Consider the following 19,880-nt stretch of genomic DNA (forward strand, 5'->3'; position numbering starts at 1 on the left):
CCCGCGCCGCCACACGTGCCCCAGGCGTTGCCGCAGAGCGCCGCGCACGCCGTCGCAAACTGTCGCAAAGCGTGTCCCTCTCAGTGCGCCCGCCCGGGGCAGTGCCGCAAAGCGAGGCCGGGAAGATGGCGGCGCGCTGGGCGCTGGGCGCGGGTGAGGCTGAGGGGACGCGGGTGAGGCTGAGGGGACGCGGGTGAGGCTGAGGGGACGCGGCGCTGCTTTGGGAGGGGAAAGCCTCAGCCAAGGCCGCAGGATTGATCGGAGGGATGGAGCATCTCTCGTGTGAGGAGAGGCTGGGAGAACTGGGATTGTTCAGCCTGGAGAAGAGAGGCTTCGGGGCGACCAAGTTGCAGCCTTCCAGTGTCTGAAGGGAGCCTTCAGGAAAGATGAAGTGAGAGGATTTACAAGGGTCTGGAGTGACAGAACAAGGGGGGATGGCTTCACATTGACAGAGAGTAGGTTTGGATTAGATATTAGGAATAAATTCTTTTCTGTGCGGGTGGGGAGGCCCTGGCGCAGGTTGCCCACAGAAGCTGTGGCTGCCCCATCCCTGGAGGTGTTCCAGGCCAGCTTCGACAGGATTCTGAGCAACCTGGGATAGTGGAAAGTGTCCCTGCTCGTGGCAGGGCATGGGACTGAATGGTCTTCAAGGTCCCTTCCGACCCAACCCATTCTGTGATTTTGTGATTCTGTTCATGCCGCGCTCACTTTCCCTTCCCTTCAGGTGCTGCCTGGGCGCGGGGTCTGCTCAGCTGGGCGCGGCCAGAGAGGTGAGTCTGCCTCTGTCACCCATCCTTCGGTGCCCTGGGCAGTGGGACAGGCACTGCCCTGCTCGGGGATACCTGGGGCTGCCTGGCTTGGCCTTCTCACCCAGCCCTGGAGCTGTGGGAAACAGGTCATTTTCTGCCCCTGTGGTGTCCTTCTGTGTATTTAGAGCTTGTGCCATGATGGAAGTGTCTCACTCCTTTCTTCTTTCTGTTGAGCATCCATATTTTCTCCAATTATATGGTTCAGGTCACAGTAATGTGGTGCCTGTGCTGTCCCCAATCACTGCTTTCCTGTAGTTGTTGAAGTTTCCCCTCATTCTGGAGGAATCACACAGTTGTGCTGTAGGAGCACTAGTACTGCCAGCTATATCCCTGAATATATCCGAAAAAATATTCCATGACTTTTAAATATGTGCATTATGCAAACCTCTGCCTATAGAATGTGAACAATGGTGTACAATGGCCTTTTGAAACTAATCAGCATCTTCTGTTTGCCTGTTTATATGGGTTGGCCACACACGAGGACACTCAAGGCTTAGTAAAACTAACAATATTTGAACTCATCTGTTTCCTGTAGTCAGGACTGGCTGCCCAGTGCTGCTTTATCCAGGCAGCAGGGGGCAAAATGTGGCTTCGATTTTCAGAATCTGAGCTGAGCAAACTGCCTGAAAACTAATTTTATTGCTATCAGCTGTCTGGTTTTTGTATTGACTTGATTGTGTTTTGGAAGTAGTTTAGAAAACTTCTTCCTTCACAATGTGTATAAACGTCTAATGGTCTGAGATACTCAACTCCTTGAAAAACTAGAAATTTTCAGTGCTAAAAATGTTGTTGGTAAAATTAAATAAGCATGGAAAGTACCTTGGAACAGGTATAAATGGTTTGTGTAAGCCCTGAACCATATTAGAACATCAGAGCAGAGGTGACTGTGACTTTGTGTGACAATCTGAGGACACTTAATGTTGGATCTCATGTTATACCAATGTTCATGGTTTGCTTCAGGATGCCTGAGGCTTCTTGTTGAATTAAAAAGGCTTTTCATCAACCTATAAAGGACTTTAACAGTCTGATTTAGTGAGTAGGCAAATGTGTGGGTTCCTTATCAAGACAGCAAATTCACAATTTTCCTGATAAACTGGGCAGGAATAAAGAACTCTTGTGTTCAGCAGCTGAGGCTGTGGTCTTGTCTTGCAGGTGGCTGGCATCTGGTAGCCTTTTTCCTCTGTCATGCATCCACACAAGCACATCTCTGCAGAAAACTGGGAAGTGGGAGAAAAAGAACAGGATTGTTTACCCCCCCCAGCTGCCTGGAGAGCCTCGCAGACCAGCTGTAAGGATACACCTGTGAATGTCCTTAGCTGTGTATGTTTAGCAGTTTATGAACAGATTGTCACTGTCTGCACAGGGGGATGCACAAGGCACTAGTTGGATGGCTTGTTTGCTCATAATTTAGGATTTTATTTGGCTGTATTGTGGAAGTTAATATCACTTGGAATGTTTTCCATCTCTAAATTGCATTGGAGCCTCGAGTTGCTTGCAGCTGATCACCTACCTAATGTGTGGTTCAAGCTAAAGGGGCAAATCCTGCTTTTGTAGAAGTCTCTGAACTACAAGGAGTTAGAACTTTTACTGTCAAGAACTGATATTTTGGAATTCCATTGTTACAGTTTTTCTTCATTGGTAATCAATGTGTTGTGGCTTCTGTTAGACACACTGCTCAGCAAAGTAAAAGTATTTGCATTTCAAAAGAATAGGGTTTGTTTTGGCATGTATTTTGTGGGCCATGAGCATTTATGGATTGCTCCTGTGACCATCATGGCCTAGGACATAGAAATCCCTGCTGTGAACTGTGCTGACTGATGCAGTGTGTGTGCAAATGCAGCTGTTGACTGGCTCATTTATTAAATCAGTGTTTTACCTGTTGATCAAGAGTGCAATCTCTTTCATATTTGTAATGATGTTAAATTCCACTAGCTGGTGTTGGTCCCTGTTAGTAATAATGTTGAATGGGTCTGTGGAGGTAGCTCTTCATGCCAATTAAACTTGAAACCCTCTTCACTTCAGAAGGGCTAATTAAGTTCATTCTGGTAATATTGTTTACTTGTTCTCCCAGTAAGTTGAGTCGACAGCACAGTAATATTTTTAAGGCTGAATGGGCACATCAATCTTTTCTTCTAAAAGTGGGGAGGATGAGAGGAAAAGAGGGTGATAAACCTCCTGATTATTCTTTTCAGGGACTTCTGCTTGTAAACTAAGTGTCATAAGATTGTACTAAAATTTCCTGTGTGCCAGCACCTTTTTTTAGTGCTTTTAGTTTCAAATGTCAAAGCTATGCCTGATATGCTGTTCTCATAGTAGGCAGAGCCATTCTTGTTTTGTTCCTAGCAAGAACATAGATTGTGGAGCAGACATGGATGCTCCATTCATGTTTTCCCAGCAAAATTACTCATCCTTTAATTTTTTTTTTCCCTAGGAAATATATCACTGTCGGAGGGAAATCAAATACAGCAATGAAAAGATGTGGTATTTGGCAAAACTGGTAAGCAGAGAGTACTTTGTACTGTGCTTGTTGGAATGCAAAATTGAATGGCTGTATTTGTCTTAACAGCCTCATTCATTCACAGTTTAATCAGCATCTTTATAACAGAGTCCTGGGGATGTCCAGAGTGTGGATCTGGACAGGGAATGGCTGTTTGTAATTTTGGTTTAGCTGCAAGACAGTACATTGAAGAAATGGTAGTTAAAGAAATGCAAGTATTTTTGCTTTTATAATAGCAGTATAATTTAAGTAATGTCTTCTGGATAAGAGAAAGTAAACATTTGTAATTACAGAAGTTAATTTTAACACTCTGATTGCAGATAAAAGGAATGTCCATTGATCAGGCTCTAGCTCAGCTGGAATTCAGTGACAAAAAGGGAGCAAAGGTGATCAAAGAAGTAAGTAGCAGTATTCTATAACACTCCTGCTTTCCAGAAAACTTTAAAATCAATACCTGTCACCAGAAGTTTGGAGGTGTTTCTCTTTCTGTGGGGTTTTATGTTTCAAGTAAGCCTGTTGGGAGCACATTCAGACAACGTATTCTTGTTGCAGTCATGTAATGTTGTGATTTACAAATATGTTGGGGTCACTTGTGCTGGCTATTTTAATTTGTCATGATGATAAATCACATGTGGGTGTTTTCTCTAGCAGTGCTTGGTGTTAAGTTCATGGTAAATGATGCAGAATCCTGGTCACTAATGGCTGCTACATCTGTGTGCTTTGGTTGTTAAACTGTTAGAGATGAAGGATGTTATTAAGGCGAGGACTGAGTTCTGTAAAGGCACAAAAGCTTTGAATACATTGTAGTAGTTAGGATTCTCAAATTACTCATTTGCTTGGCTGAAGCATTGATTTCTGGCATAATTATGACAAAGAAATGTCCTGTATTAGCTGGAAATATTGAATGGACCAAGTTCATTTTGCCCACCTCAGCATTTTTTCCTAGTCTGATGCTTAATTACAAAAAAGTCCATGGATGGAAGGCTCACAAATGCTGGTGAAAACCAGTTTTCCACTCTCTTTCCTCCCCAAGAATGTAATAAAATTGTCCTGAGGCTTTTTCATTCTATGCAAGGAACATCCTTATATAAAAGATGTTTGTCTTTTAACAGTTTTTATCTCTATAAAATACATTTTCGATAACTGACTTAAACTTTCAATTTCTTCCATGTTATCTAGAGATAAGAAATAGCATTGCTTAAATTCCTCCTCAGTATTTCCATTTCTTTTTCTTTTGTTACAGGTCCTGTTAGAAGCACAGGATATGGCTGTAAGAAAGCACAATGTGGAATTCAAATCAAATTTACATATAGGTACATTTTTTTAATTAAGTGCATTAGAAAAATGTCATCCTACTCCATTCTACCCTATGAAAATGCTTTATATTTCATAAGGTTTTGATGCTTCAAATCAGCAGAAGTGAGTGGAGGACAGTTTCTGCTAAACTTAACTTTACCAAAACATGAAAAGCACATGTTTGCAGCACAGCTAAAGTTACAAGTAAATGGTATTGACAAACTTAATAAAAAGACTTTGCTGTAGATGGTTTATAGGATAAACTTGTAATAACTAAAGCCCCTTTTAGCCTAGAAAAATGTTGGAGAAATGTTTACTAGTAGGTGTTTTTAGGCCCAAGAAAAACATACCCATTTTGTCTAGTATGGTATAAATTTTACTAAACTGACCTCATAAGCTTGAAGTCACCTGGACTGTAGAGCAGATTTGATTAGAATTCTTTGGAGCCTTCCATGCCTCTGCCACAAGAAGGCTCAGCTGCTAGTGCAGGACTGGATGTGCAGATAATGAAAATACCTGTGATGAATGCAATAAAGGGAGAAAGGAGGGAAGATGAAGCCTGTAAGACTTTACAGGAATTCATGAGACAAACTACTGAAAGGCAGTGAAATGAATACCACCTTCAGAAGAGCTGTATAATCTAGTAAGTGCTCAGTGTGATTTGTCCTTTAGCACATATTTATCTTTGTGTGCACTTTTTCTAAATTCACCTTTTTGGCACTCCCGCAGAGCGTTAATGCAGCTCACGGCTTCCTCTGTAGCACCGATCTGCTAAATGTAACAGAAGAAAGATGGAGGGGAGAATCCCGAGTAGAATTAACTTTCCAGAAGCAGCCATGAAAAATACACTGGCAAGACAGGTGTTTTATTGCAGCTGTAGCAGTTTGTTCTTGACAGAATAATCTTCTCTCTCCTCTCCTTTTCCCTTCAGCGGAGTCGCTGTCAGGCAGAGGTCGCTATGTGAAGAGGATCCGCTGCCACGGCAAGGGCATGTTTGGTGTCATGAAAATCAGCAGGTGCCACTACTTTGTGAAGCTGGTGGAAGGTCCTCCTCCTCCCCCAGAGCCACCAAGGACTGGCTTTGACCAAGCAAAGGAATATGTGCAGCAGCTGCGAAACAGAACTCTTGTTCATACACTGTGACACACTTTTGTGGCTCTATAGGTATCTCTTGTTCGGCAATGTAATTATAGAAAAGAATAATTAAAAGCATGTTTTAGTTATATCTCTGGTGCTGCTGGAGCTGGATGATGTGAGAACAATCAGAGGGGTTTTTCTTACTTGTCAAGCCATGGGTATGGAAAAATCTTGGAGCATCAGATGTTACTTTTTCTGAGTTACTTGGACCACAGCATTCAAGCTTGACCCTGGACTGTCAAACCTAGAACATATGGTGCTGTTATAAAGCTTGCTGTCTCTGTTACATATGGTGGGTCTGCTACTGTAAAACTGTGTGCTGCACAATCATGTTGCAAGATCAAGCCTCAAACTAAAATTTGACATCTTAAAGTAGTTACAACAGTGGAAAAACCCAAGTAACAATGGACAAAAACAAGTAACAATAATATTTCAGCATATCAGATATCAATTTTTGGTTTATCTGGGTTGTAACAGCCTTTGTTGTACATCTTGGGCATTGTGTCTGGTAGTGGGAAATAAAGTTCAGGCTTTGGCAGTCAGTAGGTGGCAATGTTTAGTTTGTCAGAGAGGAAGTGGCAGTGAAAACCTCCAGCATGGTCAAGCTGTTTTAGATTTTGCCCATGGCATTAATAATCTGATATGTGCATGGAGTTCAGGCTGTTCTCTCTGGAAACTCAGTGTGGGTAACAGGCAAAAAATGGAGAAAAGCTTGTGTTGGTGAAGAGTGAACTAATTATTCTGCACTGTCTGGGAACAAACTGCTTTTATAGCATCAAGGAAAGTAAAACACTCCATGGATTTAATATGGAATGGCTTGTTGCATATACAAATCAGGCTTTCAGTTCTCTGAAAACAATCTGATTTTTATCATTACTTTGAAGAGGAAAAGACTGAGATTGATAGGGGGAATCTCAATTCACTCAGTCAAATATTCAAATCAAGATGGCCAGAGTTGATGAACATCAGCATAAAAACAGAATGAGCAGCTGCTTGTCCATGCAAATGTCTGATATTTAGACCTCTCTTTTCCCATTCTGAGCACAATATAGTGGGAGATAGATTGCTTACCTTGTTTGAGTCTTTTTACCACACCAGCTCATGGTAGCTTTTCTTACATGTATTTACTTTGATCAGTACTTGAATGATGGCAAAGGGACAGTTCCTGTAAGGAAACAAGTTATCTTCATTGTCTTAACAAAAGTTGGTACAGTGATTCCTTTTGGCTACCAAAGAAAGGCTCTCATGATGTTGAAGAGCATTAGGGGATGGTGAGGTTACTCAAGAAGGGCATTCAGAGCTCAGTATCATTATTGGGGGCCTATTTGCAGTCTGGTTTTCTGCAGTGCACTTTCAAACACATTTCTTGCTGTAAAGCCACGATTTAGTAACTTGCCTGAAAGGTGTGTTCTGATAAAGCTCTCTATCTCTGCAGCCCCTGATGTGTCTTTGAAGAACTGTTTCTGTTGTACTGTGATAAACAGCTGTGCTGGGCTCTGCCAGCTGCCCTTAAACTCCTCTGTCATAGTGAATCTCTTACAAGTTGCAGCAAATTTGAATTGTTTATAATATTTTTGGGGATCAGTGATCTGGGACAAAACTCAAGAATTGCAAAATAATCCAAGTTTAATAAGCACTCACGTATATTACACTTAGACACATCTAAATATCTAAAACCTGGCTTCCAGGAATTTTATTCCTGTACCTATTTCCTGCATGCTGTAGATTTTGCTTCACATTTTTTCTGGACCTCCAGAGAAAGCTTTATCTTTAGAGATATTACTCTGGTTATGAATCCACAGACAGGGAGAGAAGTGAGAGCGTGACTGATGTATTTTCCAGCTTCTTTATGATGTAGCAGGTGGCCCTGAAACTCTTTTAAACAAACAGACCCGGGCTTTAAACAATTTTCAGTTAAAAAGCGAGGTTGTTGCTTGTCATTCTTGTTTTCTTCCTCAAGACAGTAAGTGGAAAAACTCCTTTTTGACATGTTTCTAGTATTCTTCTATTCCTTAGTAACATTTTCTGCTGTCTGAACATGCATGACCCAGAGTGGATCTTTATGATGCTGGCTAAGGAAGCTCCACAGCTGTGTCTGTGACAGGAGTGATGGGACATTGGGTGAGGGGAGGAACTGGCTTGGTCCCTCCCTGCCTTTCCCTGGTAGGATGGTAAGAATGTCTAGAGTGGTTGCTGTGGTAAGTCCATCAGAATGTTGGGAACTGAACCTCTTCCAATTCACTAAGATCTAGTGATGCAGCTTTATACTGGCAAGTTCTATATTTAAAGAAAAAAAAATTGTATACATTCTAGGGTTTTGATTCTACTATGCTTTCTTGGTAATTAGTAAGTATATCTGCACCTCAGTTAGGTATTTGATATGGATTCAGACACAAAATTCCATGCTAACTGCAACAAAGGCTTTAGCAGAAGATCATTTATTATAAAAGAGTGTTTTGAAATGAGCTGTGACCGGAAGGGAGGGAGAGGCAGTGAGGCCTCTACTCGGTGCTGATTCCATGGCTAACGTCTGGGGGCACTGTAAACTCACCTCTGCTGTGTGTTTGTGCTGATGGTACAGAAACAGGAGAAGAAACAAGTACATGTGAAGGTGTAGTGAGACTTCGGGGAAATCTGAAGAGAGCAGAGCTGTGAGCTCTGCTCAGCCATGTGAGATTTAATTGAGAAAAACTTGCAAACCTGCTGTTGGGTTTTTTCATAAACATTTTCAAGTATCCAGTGAGAAAGTAGAAGTACTTTCATCAGGTAGCCAGATATCTTTATGGATGTGTGTGGTTTGTTTGCTTGGGTTTTACTTTTCAGTGTTAAAACTCCTGGGCAGTTATTGATGAGGTAGTTAGTCAAAGGTGGAATAAGAAAGGCTCATGAATGTAGTCAAAAATGATCATCAGCCTCTTAAAACATGAAAGATAAATGAGAGTGAGAGAGTCAGTGACTGGACAGTTGAGTACCACTGGTTCTGTCCAGGTCTGTACTGGGAATTGCTGTGCTGAGGTGGTTTGCATTTGGGCTCAGCTGGTGCCTGGGCACTGACAAGTGTGTTCTGCCCGGAGCTTCAGCTGTGCTTTACCTGGTGTGACCAAGGCTTGACTAAGGTCCTGCTGTGCAAATCCTGTGATTCTCTGTTGGCACAAACAGGAGCTGTGGGACAATCACTGTCACTTGGGAAATCCTTCAGTCACTGGGGTGAAGGAACAATAAGAATCACTGCTTTCTGCCAGTCCCTATGAAAATCCACTGCTGGGATGCTGGAAAGTAATTTGCAAACAGAATTCTGCTTAGAATAGAAATAAGGTTACTCCTAATGTCCTCAATGAACCACAGAAATAGAGTGTGACATTCCCCAGCATATGAGCCACAGTCCTGCTGAAAAGGCCCCTAGTTCAGGTTCTTCAAAGAATAAGCCTTTATTGCTGAATGACATCCATCCAGCAGCACTTCAGCCATGTAATTTAAAATAATTAAAAACTGAACAAAGTAAGAGAATGTAATGGCAGAAATAATCACACAGGTTGCTGTTTGCTGGAGCCTTACATGGGCAAAATAAGGGGAAATTTCAGGAACTGACTTTTGAGTACTTAGACCAAAGTAAGGAGCAAGATATCTCTTGGGAAGAGTCAGTGAATGCAGAGCTCATTTTGTATTTGCTCTGTAACATCAACACTCTCTGCTTGTTTCAAGGAAGTTGTACATTAGTACAGAGGGCAGGCTGCCTTTGAAGTGAACAAGGCAAGGAGAGCCTTACTTCACCTTGGGCAAATCACCTCAAGAGTATTAGCTGAGGAAATTAACCTGAAAGTCTGTGTAACACACTTGAACAGAGCATTCTCAAAGGCAAAATGTGGGGCAGAGCATCTGAGGAACTGCTGCATCTGGTGCTGCTTCTGTGTCTTGCACAGCAGTGCAGCCATCAAGCTTTGTGTGGCAAAGGACCTGTGGCATTCATGTTCCACCTCTCAGTGCTTTTCTGTTTACACCAGTGAGGACTCCTTTACTACTGGGAAATTGTCTGCTATGTGGGTCACAATTTTCTACCCTAATAGAAAAGTTGCAAACCACTTTTCTGGTTTCTGTTATTAATCAAATCCTGATGCCAGCAAAGACTGGAGTAAAGGCATTTGTACATGCTGTTGTGGGAAACTCCATTCCCAGCTAATAAGCTGGGAAATGTGTCTACAACTCTCCTATTATCACCTTCAGGGCAAGACAAACATGAGTCCTTACTGTATGCTGGCCATGTAAATTAAAACTTTATTTACATGAAAGCAGAGTGAGATGCAGTGCACTGTACAGGATTGCTGTTCAAAACCAGCTCCTCTGGATGCCCAATTCCTTGCCTTCTTTCTTCCCCACTTAAGATTCCCAATAGTGCATTAAGATGAACTCAGTAGTTAGTAAATTTTTCCCTGTGTAGTTTACAAGCTCAAGGTTATGGGCTAGAACAAGTAGTGTCATGCTATAAATCAGGTGTAATGAACAGCTTGAGAGAGTGCACAGGAGTCCTTCCCCTCACACTGTGTGTCTAAAAACTCTGAAGGTAGAGCTGGCACAAGCTCAGAAACCCCCACAAATGGCTGATTAAATAATTAATAATCAGCCTCGTGCTGCTACCCTCTCCCTTGACAGGTGACTGAGGGAAGACAGTTGTCATCTTCCTGACTAAGGTGTATCTAGAGAAATTTGAGTGTGAAACAACCAGAGCTGAGGTGCCCTTAGGTGGGGAAGGTGGATTCCAAAGTCAGCAAAGGGAAGGGGCAAAATTATTTAAAACTGGGATTTACTTTGGGCTAACTAGCATCAAGAGCAAGAATTGGAAGTCTGATGCAGTTACACCTCTCTTACCTCCAAAAGTCAGTGAAACTTTCTGAGATCAGGGCAATACCAACTGAACTATTGGCTGAGTAGCCAGAAATGTCTGAGTTTGTCTCTAGCATGCCACACTTCAAAGCAGAATTTCCCAGCTGTTCTCATCAAGTCCGAGGTGTTTCAAAGACACTCTTCATTTTTCTTTTGCTCTTATTATCTGTCTCTTTAGGGGGCCTGTACTCACTGCTTTTGTGGGGATGGATGCTTGGAAAGCAATTATTGTTCATCTTCTCCATCTGTTCTGATGCTGGATATGCCTGTCTTTTTGAAGGCTTTCAGACTCTGTGCTGGGAATGCATTTCTCTTCCTAGTGTTGAGAGATTTGTATTTTTAATGGGTATTTGTTTTATCTATCACATGCTAGATTTATTCGCTTGATAATCTCTCAGCAACGCAGGCAATCTTCTCATGTCCTGATCTCGTATGCAGGGATTTTATTCATTGAACAGTTTGGCTTTGGGCTGAGATAGCCATTAGAGGTAAATCCTGCCGTGTGCTGAGTGTCTCACCACCCCCAGAGCAGCAGGGACTTGCAGGATTGTGCTCTTAGCAGCTTTCTTTACACATGTAGTATATGAATAATTTACTGTGTGCTGCATGTCTTTCCTTCCCAGACCATGCCTTTCTTTAATATGATTTCTTGCTGATAAGGGAGACTTCTTGATGGAATTTTTGCAAAGACTGTCTGTGCACAGTTAACCACTTCTGGGTATCTTAGGGGTTCTTTTTTACATTCGTCTTCTCTGATACAAAATAAAGGCATCCTTCCTTCTTCAAGCTGTGTTTTGTTAAAGTTAGTTGGATTATGAGGTGGAAAAGCAAACAAAAATGCTTTAATGAAATGACATTTCCACCCCAGTCCAACACAGTCCTGGAATAAACTCAGTATCATTTTGCCTGAACATAAGACATTAACATTTCTTTCTATCTACACCAGGGAAAAACAACAGGTCTTTTGTTCTCTGACACAGAAACTTCCAACTTATTACTCACTTAGAAAAAAAAACTCCACAAACTTAATTCAGTTCCTTTATCACACAGCATCCTATCTTCATTTTTCTGAGATATTTTCAGATGTCGTATTTGTTGCTGATAGCAATCGTGGGGGCCAAAATCCTAGGTTTCAGAAGGAGGCTGATAAATCTTTCTGATATGGTTCCTGGGAAAGCAGGGCAATAGAGGTGATGGCCCAGGGGTGCTTCATATGCCCACAAGGTGAAAAGCAACAGCAGCCCCTGTGGCTGACAGTTCCTTGGCACAGCTCTGACTTTGGCAAGTCAACACCCTCATGGCACTGACAGCACAAACGTTTTGTGGCAACTGTGCAAAGCAGGCAGCCAATTATTTTACTAATGATTGCTTCTCACTGCTCTCCTCCTCCTTCATCTGCCCTAGAGAGGAAAACTTTCTCCCCTGTACTTTATGCTCTCAGATAATGGCAATAATGTCTTTTTTCTGTAAAAATGTGGTGCTAACACTACAGTAGCCTGTGCTGTGTGGGACTTGGCTGTGTAATCACAGTCCTCCTCTAAGTTCCCCCTTTTCCAGACATTTCTAGATCCCATCTGTGACTGTGGTAGCTGTGCAGGAATAGTCTGAGAGTTTGCATCCCCAGTGACTCCTCTCTGAGCTCCATCCTGCTGGTAGGAGATTTCTACCAGCCTCTGAGCTGCCTGGGGTGAAGGGAGGGGAAGCATTCAGCAGTGAATTCAGATCCTCTCCTCCTCCATCGATTTTCAAAGGAGAGGGGTGCAGCTTCCCAACTGAAGACTGTCCTCTGCCTCACCACTCCTGTCAGCTATGGAATCCAATACAGCACTTTCATCTGGAGACAGTGATGAAGTGGTTATTAAATGCAATAGAAATCATTCAGGCCCCTTTTGATTAAAAGTTTCACTCATCTCTCTGGCTTTCTGTTTTTCAAAAAGAGCTCAGCAGAGACAGAGCTGAGGGAGAGAAATACTTCCCTGCTTTGTTGTTTTGAGGGGATGGAGCTTTCAAGCACACAAAGGTGGGTGTTTGCCTCTAAAACAAAGGCTTGATATATTATGATATAAATCTTAATCTTGAGAGGCTGGGGTCCTTCTCCTCCCCAGCCTGGGCATTGGAGCAGTGATCCAAGTGCATTAAATTGTGTGGAAATGTCATCTTTTGGGTACTCATCATGGAATAAAGCACCAAACATTTAAGAAATAACCATTACTTCACATATAACAGATGCCAGAGAAAGAGTGGGAAAAAAATGTCAGCACCCTTCTGTTAGCCAGCTCTTTTGAATAAAAACATAAAATATTAATTTAAATCAACTGAAAGGCATTAAAAACTTGATGTTCTCCTTGCCCCAGAAGTACTCTGCTGATAAGAAACAAATTAAAAATGCAGAGTTTTCAAATAGCAAAAATGCGGCATATTTTAAATGAAGCTGGTCTTTTTATGTGTAGCATTTTGGACTAAAAAAATAATATTAAATGCACATAAAAATGATTACTGTAAATGGTGAAGACATCAAAGTTTGGCATCAAAGTTAAATGAAAGCGCTTGGAAGTCTGTTTGTTTGATCTGTACATAAATATGCTTTAAAAAAAACCAGGGTGCTCTTACATAGCTGGAACTGGGTAGCCAGTTCAACTTCCTCTCCATCCCAGAGATTCCCAAAGTAGGTTAGATCCAAAGATGGGCAGTATTTTTGCTGCGATTTTTGTGTTTGCCCAACATGCTTTTCTGCCAGTGCACCAGGGAAAATGAGTTGGCAGAAAACACAAGTTAAATGCTCTTATAAAATACAGAGTGAATGAACTCCAGGACAATGAAATAAATGCCTCTTTCCTCTTCTGGTTTTCTGGCATGAGGGTTATCAAAATGAAGGTGAAAGATGAGTCCTTGACCTTACTGAAGCCAAGGGTCATATTGTTAACTATATTCTTCCTGGTTGTGTTTCACCCCCCTTCCTGGGTTGGCAAGAAGTGTGAATCAGGAATATGGGTCAGAGCTCTGTTAATTTATATCAGCTAAAGATCTGCCACAGAACTGAGCCACACTAATGTTCATAATTTTAGTTTGCTCCTAGGAAAAACCCAACAGACTTGAAATGTGCTATCTGTAGGATAAAGTGGGACTTAGTGGTTTTCACCAGAAAACCCCACTGTGCTTTACAGCGAGGAATTCCTCTAGGAACCTGCATGGTGCAGAGGAATGACTGAGCTCTGGGAGCTCTTTGGTGCAGTGCAAATGTAAGACCTTTATCTACAGAGAGCCAAACTGCAGCTCATTTATTTTGAGAACTGCAAGTTGTAAGCAACTAGAAGCAAGACTTCAAAGAAAACCCCCTTGGCTCCTATGACTTCTGTTTAGCAGCCCAGACCTTCGGGATCGACTGACTTTCAACACTTAAGGGTGCGTGGCAGTCAGTAAAACTTGCTCCTAAAACCTCTACAAATGTACCCTGTTTCATTTGGCTCCTAATCAGGACCCCTCTGAGCACAAACCTTCCCCCAGTACCCTAAGCTGGAGCTGCCTGTGGCTCTGTGGTCCGAAGGAAGATGTTCTGCTTTGAAGAGCAGCTTGAAAGGCCATGTGTTGCCTGACACAGGAGAACATGCTGCTCCTTCACCTGGCCTCTGTTTGTAGCCCTGGGGTTAAATGTGGCTCCTCCTCGGGAGGCACATCCAAGCCTGAGCCTTTGGAGATGGTGACTTCAAGGCTTCTACAGGGGCTGCTGCATGAGGTCACTGCAGGGCAGCAGTGAGGAAAAGCTTAGTAGAGGACTTGCCCTTCAAAAATTCAGCTGCAGCCTCAGGGTGTGTGTGCCCCTGACTTGCAAAGGTATTATTTTTCCCTGCTGAGAAAGCAAAAATTTTCCTACCCCCGCGTTCTCTTCCATTCAGGAGCTCCACAACACATGTCCCCCAAAACAATTAATTATGTTGTTAAAGCCAGGTTTCTTTTTCTTCCTGAAAATTTCCCCTGTCAAGAGCTAGGAGGAGAAACCTAAAGTCTCTGGATCACTTTCCATTTTCTTGCTGTGCGTGGGAGTGAGGGAAAAATGCTTTTTATGAAAACAGCTATTTTTTAAGTGAGAGAAATAAAAAAACTCCCCTGGAATGAAAACACAGCCTGCATCCTCCCAGAGGGGTGGCAGGCTGCAATTTGGCATTGCTCTGCTCTTGGGACAACATGCTGCTTGTCATTTGGTGAGCCCAAATTTCACTGGAGCCCCGTGAGAGGCTGACTGCATCAAGGGTGGAGCTCAGGATGGGATCACCCCCCTGGTGCAGCACGATGCTGAGGCTGCTGGGCTTACCTTTTCTGAGGATCAGTCAGCTTTTCCACCTACTTTCCTGGCTCTTGCAGGTGTTTTTATTGTAGCTGCCCCTCCAGAGCGTGTGGTTTATTTTAGTTTTGTACAGGATTTCTCCACTGCTTCCATTTAGTGCCAGGTTGCATTTCAGAGGGACCTGCAATGCATCCCAAGGGAGAGCTGAAGGAAGGAGGCTGCAGAAGCTGACAGTGGTGATTGCAGGCTCTCAGGGCATGGCAAGCTGGTTTTCAGGTCTGGAATTAGCTCAGAAATCCTCATGGTTCTGCTTTGTGGACAAGAGAAAAAACGAGGAGGACTCAATGTTATCACCTGCATCTCCCTTGCCTGGGAGAGCTTCTCTGCAAGTGCAATAAATCTGTTTTCCTGTGAATGCAAGAGAGCTCTTGAAATAATCTCATTACAATCCCTCTTGTTATTTTTAATGGATTCCAGGATGAGCTGGTTGCTATGTGTAGCTTTTTTACATACAAATTTGGGTTTGAACCCAGCTGAATATTCAGTCCAATTAAAAGCAAAGACTTTACTAAAACAGAGTCAAGGGGAACAGTGGGGAAGGCTTTCATGCAAATGAAAGAAACAATGAAAACAGGAGGACTCAATGTTTGTTATTCATACATATTCTTACAGGTAATTATTGTGATTTCATTCCTAAAAACTGCCTGCTTTAGGAAGGAGTGATTGTATTCTAATAAGTACTTGTTTATTAAACTTGCAGTGACTGAAGTTGAATATGAATTATTAAAATGTCTGTGAGGTGCAGGGTTGTTTTTCTTTTGCCAGGTGCCTGTGAAAAACAAAAACAACAGGAGAACATGCAGCAGGAGAGGCAAAATGTAAGGTTTTGGAAGGTTCCCAGTCCTGGTGGCCACGAGACAGGATCCCCAAATTCTGCCAGCAAAGCCAGAGCTCTGTCACCTGCAGGACAGGGAAGGGTCTGCACTGCCAAGGAAGCCAGCTGACAGCTCCCTGCTCTCACAGACTTGTGTAAGGCTGAGGCACATATTTCTCTTGAGAAATAAGAGGAAATGTGGGAGGGAATGAGAATACCAGGAGCACTAAAGTAACAGCAGGTGTGTTGCAGCACATGACAAAGGGAGAGGGAAAAGGGGGTGGTCTGTGAGGACAAGTAGCATCTGTCTCCTTGTAAAAGACATGATGCACCCCACAATTTCCAAGCACCAAAAGGATTTTGACAGGGAAGTAATAACAGAGCAAGGGAAGCCTGGAGAACTCGATAGATTTATTCTTGTAAGAGGTTAATAGCTTAGCCCTTAAAATGTACCAGAAAATGCAAGGAGGTTTATGTGATGGCTTTGACACATTCTGGCAATAAATGCAATGTGAAGATGTTCCCTCCATTTTCCTTAAGCCTTTGACTTTACTCTGTCAGTGTAGGAAACTCACTGTACGTAAGAGAAAAGAGCAGATGTGAATTTCTTTTGCAAAATAATTGTGTTTTTCTCTCACATAGTTTACTGGAGAAGGGAAGCTCATGCCTTGGCACTTGGTACCTCCCAGGCTTCCCAGCAGTGTCAGGACCTGTCAGCCAGGTTTGGCACTTGAGGACAAGTGTGGAAGAGATTGAAATTTATAGAGAATCAGTGACAGGTAGAGGGGACATCCTGAAGTAAGTACCTGAAAAATATAGCTGTGATGCCCTCCAGAAAAGAGAACTTATCCTGGCCCTACTCCAGGAGAACTTCCACCTGGAATTCACATCTTCCTAAAGTATGAACTCCATCAGTCACTTGACACAAGCCAGCAGAAAATAAAACTAATTTTTTTTTCTTTTTGTGCTAATGTGGGTGAATTCTGGAGAACTGTGGAACCAAAATGCCCTGAAGAGGTGATCCTCCTGATCTTGAACAGCACCTGTGCAGCTGCAGGGTTTAATTATTTCCCCTGATTCCTGGGAGTTTGCTGCGTGGTTGTAGTTTTGTCTAAGAGAAATGTAAGTCCAAAGACTCTTCTTTAAGCTCAACAACCTGATGGGTGACAGAACACAGGTACAGTCATAACCATATCTTTGATTGCTGGTTATTCATGAGGTGCTGCAGGCATCTTTGTCTTCCTAGCTGAGTTCCCTGCTGTGTAGTCCTGCTTCTGTCAGTCTCCCAGTAGAAAAACATGCTTTGGCCCAGTGATGTCTGCACTGCTGTTTTCTTCATGGTGCTCATATTCTAAACATTTATAATTCAGAGGTCTTCAGGAAGAAGCGACAGTTTCTCTTCTACAAAATCAAGAGCATAATGACTTGTGTTAATTATTCCTCCTTGCTTACTCACTTACCAGGTTGTATATTACTCCAAGGCTTTTAGTGCCTTGGGCCAAAAAGTGTCATTACAACTCACAGCCTAATGACCTGACCAAAAAAAATGTGAGGGAGAATGAGTCCCAAGTCCCCCAAGGAGCTCTCTGGAGTCATTTATGGATCCCTCGGGAATTCTGCAAAGGAACAGCTTGGAAAACAAACAGAATTGTTCAGTGTTGAGTATTGCTCTCGTGACATCCATGCTATTACAAAGATTTACAGCTGGAATAATTCGATCTGGGTTTTTCTCTTCCCACCATTGACTCACATTTTGGAAGGCAGTCAGGCCCTGAGAGTTGGGTTTTGCATAATTGAAGCACCAGAACATATTAAGTGGAACAACTAATGGGGACGAATTTTTTTCCTTTCCTTCCAGACTGGGTTATCAATTATGAATTAGTGGCAATCTAAGATCAAAGGGGTTCCATTTTTGCAGCTGAATTTGAGGATTTTGGAACTGAACAGATGAAATGCAGCTAATGACTCATTTCAGGATGGCTGAGACAGGAGATAACTGATGGGTGGAGTTAAGTGTTTGCTTTAATATGTTTCTGACCACGGACACACATTCTCAAACGTAAAACTGGACACTGAGATCAAGTTAATCATATAAAATGATGCTGTGAGCTCCTCTTGTGGGGCATGACAGACAGCAATTTGATCTGTAGGATTTTTTCTTGATGCTGTACATGACCTAGTTATTGAGACATACAGAAACATGTTAAGGCTACCACGTATTTGTTACACAGAAGGCTGCTCTGCATCAATACAAGTTCCATTGCTGCAGAGAAAATACATCTCTCCAGCAGGAGCAGCTTAACACGTGATAAAACAAAAAAAAAATTATGAGGGTTTTCAATTAAAAGTGGCTACAACCCAATGGAGAGAGATTGAAAAGAGCAGCCCAAGGCAGGGTTCAGCTATGTGCTCCCTGAAGTGCCACAAAATAAAGCAGTTTATGATTCAAGATAGTAGATGGTGAGACAAAGACCTGGGAGCCTTAAGGGACAAACAATAATCTGCTGTGCTTTCTGCAAGGAAAGTGCAGGAACACTGGACAAAGCAGGCAGGAGCATCAGGTGCCTTGAGTTTAAAAGCAGTTTCTCCTTGATATAATCCGGTTGTGAGTAAATGGCTGAGGTCAAAGCAGGTGAAAAGGGTTTGTGGTTAATTGCTCAGAGCTTTCCCCACAGCTGCTGGTGGGGTCTCTGGTCAGGCTGTGGTCAGCTGTGGTCACCTGCTGGGGCTGGAGGAGCAAACTCCAGCCATGGAGCTTCCCTGCAGCTCCAGAAGAGCAATTTCTTGACCTGGAGGCAGCAGGAAGAAGCTTCCCAAGGAGTCCTGGCTGCCCTGGCAAAAGTGAGTGACTGCTGTAATAAATCTCTGAATTCCTAAAGGGAAATTACCTGTGAGGGTGAGGCAGACTGGGTGAGAGGAAAGGTCTTGGGTGGGCTGAGAAGCCTCTGTGGCTGCCCAGTATTTCTGTTTGTTTTAGCACTGACTCTGCTCTTGCTTCAAGAGCACAGCAGAGAAAGTCAATTATTTTGTATGCTTTTATGTAAAATGTTTTCTTTGGCCTCAAAGTTATCATTTTTAATAGGATGTTAGATAAATTTCATGCTATGTATTACTTATTTTGTTTGGGTAATGCCTTCTAAATAGGATTTTAGATAAATTTAATTTTAATTGTTTCTTATTTTGTTTGGATAATGCCTTGTGGTGAGACTTTTGAAATTAATGTGAATCTATTACTAAATTATAATGGAGCAATTATGAAAATAATGAATTTATTATCCCAACTGCTGTTGGAATAAAAGGGAAGGAGATTCTAATGACCTGACTCACCTTTGCTCATGTATCAGAGAGAAAATGAGGCTGGGAGTACTAAATTTTATATTCAAACAGTTTAGTGTTTGGGGAGGAGCTTTCAGAACTTCACACTGATGTGAAATGGGAAATGAATATTTATTTTGGAATTAAAAAATCACTTCTAACTGCAGAGATCACAGGGACAAAACTTGCTTCAGCTTTCATTAAGAAATTGGTTAATTTTTTTTTTTCCTTTTGTCTTGAGGACTTAAAACACCTTTTTGGGGCGAATCTCTAATGAAAAATGCTTTTTTCCCTCTGTAAATTGTGCTTTTTATTTGAATTCTGATGTGGGGAAGGTATGCTTTGATGCTCTGAGTTGCAGAAAACTTTATTGTTATCTGGCTGTAACGATGAGCACCTGGAGATGAGAATATCTCCCTCTACAAACCAGCAAGGAGTCTGTTCAAATCAGTGACTTAAATGTTTCTTTTTCTTTCTCTGGAGCAGTGTCTGCATTTGTTCACCTTGTTCTTGTTTCTCCAAGCACTCCTCTACTTCCTGATACTAATTTTGTTCAGACATCTGCTAACTTATAAATCTTTGTGAGAGACAATAGGAGGCATGACCTGGGAAGAATCTTCTAGAAAATAAACCCAAAACAATTGCTACAGGGAAAATACTCAGCTCTTGTTAAAAAACTCCAATGGTGTTTAGATTTGGTGATGACTCTCTTTTCAGATCACAGTGTAATTTTTTTTTTTTTTCTCGAAAGGATCTTTTCATGGAAAAGGAACTTCTGCAGAGCTACTGCTT

At 42.2% G+C, this 19,880-nt stretch overlaps 1 protein-coding gene and 1 long non-coding RNA gene across 2 annotated transcripts in view; both read left to right on the forward strand.

Annotated features, from left to right (window-relative positions):
• Positions 1-64: 64 nt before the first annotated feature.
• MRPL22 (mitochondrial ribosomal protein L22) lies at positions 65-5,827 on the forward strand. The gene is made up of 7 exons (XM_085073810.1): positions 65-153; positions 725-770; positions 1,962-2,097; positions 3,241-3,306; positions 3,627-3,704; positions 4,550-4,619; positions 5,534-5,827. Exons 1-7 carry the CDS (start codon positions 126-128, stop codon positions 5,743-5,745), a joined length of 636 nt encoding a protein of 211 aa, XP_084929936.1. The 5' UTR covers positions 65-125; the 3' UTR covers positions 5,746-5,827.
• Positions 5,828-16,771: 10,944 nt separating this feature from the next.
• LOC146431310 (uncharacterized) overlaps positions 16,772-19,880 on the forward strand; it is a 41,133-nt gene continuing 38,024 nt past the window's right edge. The window contains exon 1 of the long non-coding RNA XR_014854929.1: positions 16,772-18,614. This is a non-coding gene — a long non-coding RNA (uncharacterized LOC146431310). The remainder of the gene's footprint in view (positions 18,615-19,880) is intronic.

This window comes from Lichenostomus cassidix, chromosome 13, assembly GCF_008360975.1.
Source record: "Lichenostomus cassidix isolate B80296 chromosome 13, HeHo_3.0, whole genome shotgun sequence".
Lineage (NCBI taxonomy): Eukaryota > Metazoa > Chordata > Aves > Passeriformes > Meliphagidae > Lichenostomus > Lichenostomus cassidix.